General features: G+C 42.4%; 1 protein-coding gene across 1 annotated transcript in view; it reads left to right on the plus strand.

Moving 5' to 3' along the window:
• Nucleotides 1-7,766, plus strand: part of PDE6C (phosphodiesterase 6C) — a 77,960-nt gene extending 70,194 nt beyond the window's left edge. The window contains exon 22 of the mRNA XM_044298189.1: nucleotides 7,570-7,766. Coding sequence (XP_044154124.1) covers nucleotides 7,570-7,628 — 59 coding nt within the window. The 3' untranslated portion in view covers nucleotides 7,629-7,766. The remainder of the gene's footprint in view (nucleotides 1-7,569) is intronic.
• Nucleotides 7,767-8,001: the final 235 nt, after the last annotated feature.

Raw genomic sequence — 8,001 nt, forward strand, 5'->3', positions numbered from 1 at the left:
TCCAGCTGTTGCAAAACTACAACTCCCAGCATGCCTGGATAACTTACAGCTATTAGGGCATGCTGGGAGTTGTAGTTTTGCAACAGCTGGAGGGCCGCAGTTTGGACATGCCTGTCCTAGAGGCTCATTTGCATATATTAAAACATCATTTTTCTCAGTAATGCGGACACATATGAACATGGGACCAACACAGATGCCTTCAGCTGTCAAGTGCACATGGAACAGGTCAGCCAGTGTCATAGGTACAAATCTGCTGACAGATGGCCTTTAACTGCCTCCGGACCGCCTAACGCTGGATTGCGTTCTGGCGGCGTTCGATCTGTTCCTCCTTGGCGCGTCATCTCGCGAGACGCGAGATTTCCTGTGAACACGCGCACACAGGAGCGCGCGTTCACAGGATCGGGAGGTAAACGAGTGGATCTACAGCCTGCCAGCGGCGATCATTTTTTTAACCCTTGAAAGGTATATCAGATGCTGTTTTGTTAACAGCGTCTGATATACCTGCTACCTGGTCCTCTGGTGGTCCCTTTTGCTTGGATCGACCACCAGAGGACACAGGCAGCTCTGTAAGTAGCACCAAACACCACTACACTACACCCCCCACCCCCCTGCCACTTATTAACCCCTGATCACCCCATATAGACTCACTGATCACCCCCTGTCATTGATCACCCCCCTGTAAGGCTCCATTTAGACGTCCGTATGTGTTTTGCGGATCCACGGATCCGCAAAACACATACGGACGTCTGAATGGAGGCTTACAGGGGGGTGATCACCCCATATAGACTCCCTGATCACCCCCCTGTCATTGATCACCCCCCTGTAAGGCTCCATTCAGACGTCCGTATGTGTTTTGCGGATCCGCAAAACACGGACACCGCGGATACGCAAAACACGGACACTGGCAATGTGCTTTCCGCATTTTGCAGATCCGCACATTGCCAGAACTATATAGAAAATGCCTTTTCTTCTCCGCAATTGCAGACAAGAATAGGACATGTTCTATAGGCTCTACAAAAAACGCAGTGTTCGCCCGATCAGGCCTGATCTTGTGCGCACACTTGCGTTTAGTCCGCCCCACCGCAGTGACAGAAATTAATTTTTTTCTGATCACTGCAAAAACACTAAAATCGCTGCAGTACTATAAAAAGATCACTTTTGAGGGGCATGGCGAGTTCATAGAAGATTTTTTTTGGCACAAGTTAGCGGACATTTATTATTTTTTTTTCTTACAAAGTCTCATATTCCACTAACTTGTGACAAAAAATAAAATCTCCCATGAACTCACCATACCCCTCACGGAATCCAAATGCGTAAAAATTTTCAGACATTTATATTCCAGACTTCTTCTCACGCTTTAGGGCCCCTAAAATGCCAGAGCAGTGACCCCATTTTGGAAAGAAGACACCCCAAGGTATTCCGTGATGGGCATGGTGAGTTCCTAGAATATTTTTTTCTATTTGGGCAAGATAGCGGAAAATGTTTTTTTTTGTTTTTTTTTTCGCTAACTTGTGCCAAAAAAAATTCTAGGAACTCGCCATGCCCCTCACGGAATACCTTGGGGTGTCTTCTTTCCAAAACGGGGTCACATGTGGGGTATTTATACTGCCCTAGCATTTTAGGGGCCCTAAAGCATGAGAAGTCTGGAATCCAAATGCCTAAAAATGCCCTCCTAAAAGGTACTCATTGGAATTTGGGCCCCTTTGCGCACCTAGGCTGCAAAAAAGTGTCACACATGTGGTATCGCCGTACTCAGGAGAAGTAGGGCAATGTGTTTTGGGGTGTATTTTTACATATACCCATGCTGGGTGAGAGAAATCTCTCTCTAAAAGACAACTTTTCCAATTTTTTTATACAAAGTTGTCATTTGACAGAGATATTTCTCTCACCCAGCATGGGTATATGTAAAAAGACACCCCAAAACACATTGCCCTACTTCTCCTGAGTACGGCGATACCACATGTGTGACACTTTTTTGCAGCCTAGTTGCGCAAAGGGGCCCAAATTCTAAAGAGTATCTTTACGATTTCACAGGGCATTTTTTACGCATTTGAATTCCAAACTACTTCTTACGATTTAGGTCCCCTAAAATGCCAGGGCAGTATAAATACCCCACAAGTGACCCCATTTTGGAAAGAAGACACCCCATGTATTCCGTGAGGGGTATGGTGAGTTCATGTAAAATTAAATTTTTTGTCACAAGTTAGTGGAATATGAGACTGTGTAAGAAAAAAATTATAATAATAATTCATTTTCCGCTAACTTGCGACAAAAAATAAAAACTTCCGTGAACTCACTATGCCCATCAGCGAATACCTTAGGGTGTCTACTTTCTGAAATGGTGTCATTTGTGGGGTGTTTCTACTGTCTGGGCATTGTAGAACCTCAGGAAACATGACAGGTGCTCAAAAAGTCAGAGCTGCTTCAAAAAGCGGAAATTACATTTTTGTACCATAGTTTGTAAACGCTATAACTTTTACCCAAGCCAATAAATATACACGTATTTTTTTTTATTTATTTTTTAGCAAAGACATGTAGGACAATAAATTTAGAGAAAAATGTATATAGAAATGTAGTTTTATTTGAAAAATTTTACAACCGAAATTAAAAAATTTAATTTTTTTTCAAAAATTTCGGTAAATTTCAATTAATATCCAAAAAAAGTAAAAATGTCAGCAGCAATGAAATACCACCAAATGAAATCTCTATTAGTGAGAAGAAAAGGAGGTAAAATTCATTTGGGTGGTAAGTTGTATGACCGAGCAATAAACCGTGAAAGTAGTGTAGTGCAGAAGTGTAAAAAGTGGTCTGGTCATTAAGGGGGTTTAAGCTAGGGGGGCTGAGGTGGTAAAGGGGTTGTCCCATGAATTTTTTTTTAAACCAGCACCTGGATCTGAATACTTTTGTAATTGTTTGTAAAATTAAAAACTTTGTATAGCCGTGGAGTTATTCACAGAAATGTGTCTGCACTGCGCCACCTGCTGTTTGCTCTTTTTCTAAATTCTCTGCCCAGCTCACTGAGATGAAAGCCTATGCTCAGTTTCATCCTTCAACTGCCATCCAGCCGCAGTAGAAAGGACGCGATCCCTTAAAAAGTGCATACTCCCTGAGCTGCCAGCTTAAAGGGGTTGTCTGGGCTTTTAATATTGATGACCTATCCTCAGTGTGCACGTGCCATCTCCCATCTCTCTTCCTGTTCACTGCTACTGTCTATGGCAGGCATGCTCAACCTGCGGCCCTCCAGCTGTTGTGAAACTACAACTCCCATTATTCCCGGACAGACTACAGCTATCAGCCTACAGAAGGGCAGGGTGGGAGTTGTAGTTTTACAACAGTTGGAGGACAGCAGGTTGAGCATCCCTGGTCTATGGCAAAGCAGCAGTGACCAGGAAGCAAGACGGGAGACGGCACGTGCACACTGCGTGCACCGTATTCTCATACAGCTGATCAGCAGGGGTGCCAGACCCCCACAGATCTGATATTGATGACCTGATATTGATGAAGATAGGTCATCAATATTAAAACCCCTTTAAAATAAATCTAGCAGAGCAATGAATGGGGAGCCCTCTGGACCCATGAGAGGTACAGGGCTGGTTCTAGCTTTGTTAGAAAGAGATTCTCATGTATTATGCAATGTCGGATTTTCATTTTTCTACATTAATCGTGGGATAAACCCCTTTAAGCAATCTCTTTCTATGCGTCTGTAACATCTTTGAGGCTGTTGGTATAAGGCCCTTTTGATATTTTATAGCTCAAGTCCTGGATTACCGAATTTAATTCACTGGATCTCGGCTATCGGTGCTGCAGTAATACAGAAAGAGCTGGAACATCAAAGGCCCACCCGTGCCGATCCAGCATAAAGCAGTGAAATCCTATAGGGCGCCCAGTTGCAGATACTGACTACCTGTTCACTGCGCACACTTTAGTATTTTTAACTTTTTTCGTTCTTCTTAGGAACTTTAACCCACATTCCACAGACATGTCTAGCTCTGCTTCCCCTCTGTATTTCTGCAGCAGATCAATAGATCACAAACGGTGATAAATTCAAGAGCCACTCTCTATGCTCGTCATGGATTTATCCTTTATAAACACTGCCATACATACATGTGCTGAATAGTGTTCAGCGTGGACTTCGATTCGCTGCGAAGCCAAACTTCCTCATGCTTCGTGATGGCAAATAAATTTTCCCTGAAATGGTGTAAAAAATATAAAAATAAATCATACTTGCCTCATCCATTTGCTTGAGAAGGGCCGGCCGCCACCGTCTTGATTGATCTCATTTTGATGACGTCAGATTTTGCGAAGATCTTCGAGATTTCGTGAAGATCTTCAATCAAGATGGCGGCGGCCGGCCCGTCACAAGCAAATGGATGAGGTAAAATGTAATTTTTATTTTTTTACACTGTGTTATTACTGTCAGATACAGCGATCAGCTATGAACACAGACTCCGAGGGGTACAATGATGGGGGGTCTGCGCAATTGCCGCTCCCTGTCATTGCACCCACTACTTACAAAGAAATGCACTTCATGATAAAGTAATTCGTCACGAAGCAAAAAAAAAAAAATAGACATTTTAGCGAAGCAGCCGAATTTTTTAATACTTTGCTTATCCCTAGTGCTGAATGCGCTTCATTGTATGGGTTTCACAGACATAAGACAGAACAGTTTTGCATTTACTTTCTCTATTTTGCATTAAAAATTGTAAAAATATTTGACGTAATTGCTGTGTTGGGCTTACTGCATAGATCATATATCACTATGGGTACATAAAGCATCTATTCTTAACTATTTTTAATGTACCAGCTTTTTCTTTAAGTGATATCAAGCTGGCCAGGTCGTGTCAACCTCCCCAAACAGTTCTCTGGCAGAGAATACACAGTACACATTGGCCAATCATGGAAAAATAATGGAAGTATTTAAGGTGACCATAAAATAGACATCTACTCTCAAAGTATACTACATTTAATAGATGACTCTGCATAGAGACGGGGGTTGACCCTTAAAATGTACTAATGGCACACTAGAAAAAATAAATAAAGTAATTCCCTGCCTTATGACCAATGTGTGAAATAACACCTATGGGCATATTTGGGGTATATATTGGGAGCATTTCCCCATATACACCCTGAGTGTAGGGGGGGGGGATGAAAACAAAAGGAGAGATTTTATTTAAAAAAGTTTTGATTAAAGGATAGCGTTACTTTCATGGAGGATTTTCTTGGAGTTTTTCAGGGTAATCTGAAACTCTCTTGAGGAGAGTTCAGCAGAAATAAAATTTCAGAGAGAAAGTTAGTTTAGGAATTTGTCAGCTGATAACAGGAGAATGAGAAGTTTTTCTATGATGGGATATATTACAAAGTTTCTCATGTATTTCAGTACTATTGATTTATGAAGAGTTTTGTGAAACCGTAATGAACATTTAAAGAAGGCTTGTCCAGGATTGAGGTGAAAAAGAAGGGTCTGCTTTTTTTCAGTGCCAGTTCAATATCAGACTCAGCCCATGGAGAAGCATGACCATGTGGAGCAATAAGCAGATACTTTACATACTCATGCACAACCCCTTTAGCTAAAGCTGTGGCTCCTCCTTTTTGAGGATTTTTTGGGGTCGTGTTTTAGGACATGGAAGATGTACGTGTAAAAGATTGCTTAGCATTGTAATGGGGTATGTTTGAAGGTCTTTTACAGATACAAGTAAGGCTGCTTTCACACTCGCGTTTTGGCTTTCAGTTTGTGAGATCCGTTCAGGGCTCTCACAAGCGGTCCAAAACGGATCAGTTTTGACCTAATGCATTCTGAATGGAAAAGGATCCGCTCAGAATGCATCAGTTTGCCTCCGTTCAGTCACCATTCCGCTCTGGAGGTGGACACCAAAACGCTGCCTGCCTGACGAAGCGGAGTCAAACGGATCCGTCCTGGCACACAATGCAAGTCAATGGGGACGGATCAGTTTTCTCTGACACAATAGAAAACAGATCCGTCCCCCATTGACTTTCAATGGTGTTCAAGACGGATCCATCATGGCTATAGAACAGTGGTCCCCAACCTTTTTTGCACCAAGGATCAGTTTAATGCAAGACTATTTTCCCAGGGACTGGGTGGGGTGGGGGGTTCTGGGGCAGAACTTAAGGGGTGCTGGTTGGCACTGATTGATTCACGCGCATAACAAAACACAAGGTGCATATTAAAATATATAACACTGTATAACAACTATATAAACTGACTAGGGTCTCTGCTGCACTGTACCGTATTTTTCGCCCTATAAGACGCACCTAGGTTTTAGAGGAGTACAATAAGAAAAAAAACATTTTCCATTACACCTCAGGTCAGACCAGCAATCAGACCCCCAATGTTAATCAGACCTCAGATCAAACCCCCAACCTTTAGCCAGCCATCAGCCCCCAGCCATATGTCAGACCTCAGCCATCAGCGCAAATAAAATAAAAAAACACACTTACCTCTCCTGCACGCCACCGCTCCTCACCATCTCGATCCTCTTCATCCAGCTGTCGGCTGTGTATTGCGGGTGCGGCGCACATTGTGAGGTCTCAGTGTGCGCCCTCACACTGTGAGCAGCTCTGCACAGCTGACAGCCAAGCCGAGGACCAGCAAGCGGTGAGTACAGATCCTTCACCGCTTCCTGGTCCTCGGGTACTAATGAAGCACTTCCATAATGGAAGCGCTTAATTAGTACCACGTTACAGACGGCCCTGATTACCGCGGCCTGGCAAGCAATCTTCCAGTGCCCGATCCTGGGCCGTGCCCGGTGGTTGGGTACCGCTGCTATAGAAGACATAATACAACCGTATGTGTTCATGACGGATGCATGCGGTTATATTATTGTAACTGAAGCGTTTTTGCAGAACCATGACGGATCCGCAAAAAAACGCTAGTGTGAAAGTAGCATGAGTTGTATTTACTTTTCTATGAGTTTTTTTTTTAATCCAGAATATCTAGGAATCCAGGCCCCTATCAAATCAATTTAAGGTCAGATTAAGCACTCATGCACACAACCGTATGTATTTTGCGGACCACAAAAAATACAGATGACATTTGTGTACATTCTGTATTTTGCGGAACAGAACAGCTGGCCCCTAATAGAACAGTCCTATCCTTGTCCGCAATGTTCTATTTTTTTGCGTAACGGAAATACAGACATACAGAAACGAAATGCACACAGAGTACCTTCCGTTTTTTTTGCAGACCCGTTAAAAGGAATGGTTCCGTATATGGTCCGGAAAAAAAACAAAACTGAACGGACACGTAATGAAAATACGTTCATGTGCATGAGGCCTAAGGGAATTTTACTTCAACATTTAATTAAAAAAAGGGGAACTTGAGAACTGGCACCAACATTCATCAATCACTGCGTACGACTTGTTTGTACTTAATATTCTGTCAAGACAAAAATGCAAAAAAGTGCCAGGAGGAAAGGAGTGTTAAATCTGATTTATAGGAAGACATTCTAATTCAAGGACCACAGTCATAAATCTTAAACCACAGGGGGCACTTACAGAACCTGAACCCTTCACCTGCTCTTAACATTCCTTTTATTTATTTTTTCTTACTAGGTACAGAAGGTGGTGAAGACAATGGACCAAACAAATCAAAAACATGTACAGTTTTGTAGAAAGAGATATCACAAGAGACTGAATGCAACACAATCGAGTCCCCAGATGGGAGGGTGACTGGAATTAGACTGTAGTATAGATGTGAGGAATCAATTTTGATGTATTGGTTGTCAACTGCTATTAAAATGGTGACTTGAGAAGGATTTGTTGAAAGTGTGTTTGGGGAGCTGCATAACTTAGTAACCTAAACACAAAAAAAAGTTCCACCATTGCAGAGAACCTATCAGACCTACCTGTGTCTGTTCTGCCTCACGGGGTAGTGCACCACAGCATCATAAAAAAATTAAAATATTGTATATATATTATATATATATATACACACAGTACAGACCAAAAGTTTGCACACCCCTTCTCATTCAAAGAGTTTTCTTT

The sequence above is a fragment of the Bufo gargarizans genome, chromosome 6 (assembly GCF_014858855.1).
Source record: "Bufo gargarizans isolate SCDJY-AF-19 chromosome 6, ASM1485885v1, whole genome shotgun sequence".
In the NCBI taxonomy this organism is placed as follows: Eukaryota; Metazoa; Chordata; class Amphibia; order Anura; family Bufonidae; genus Bufo; species Bufo gargarizans.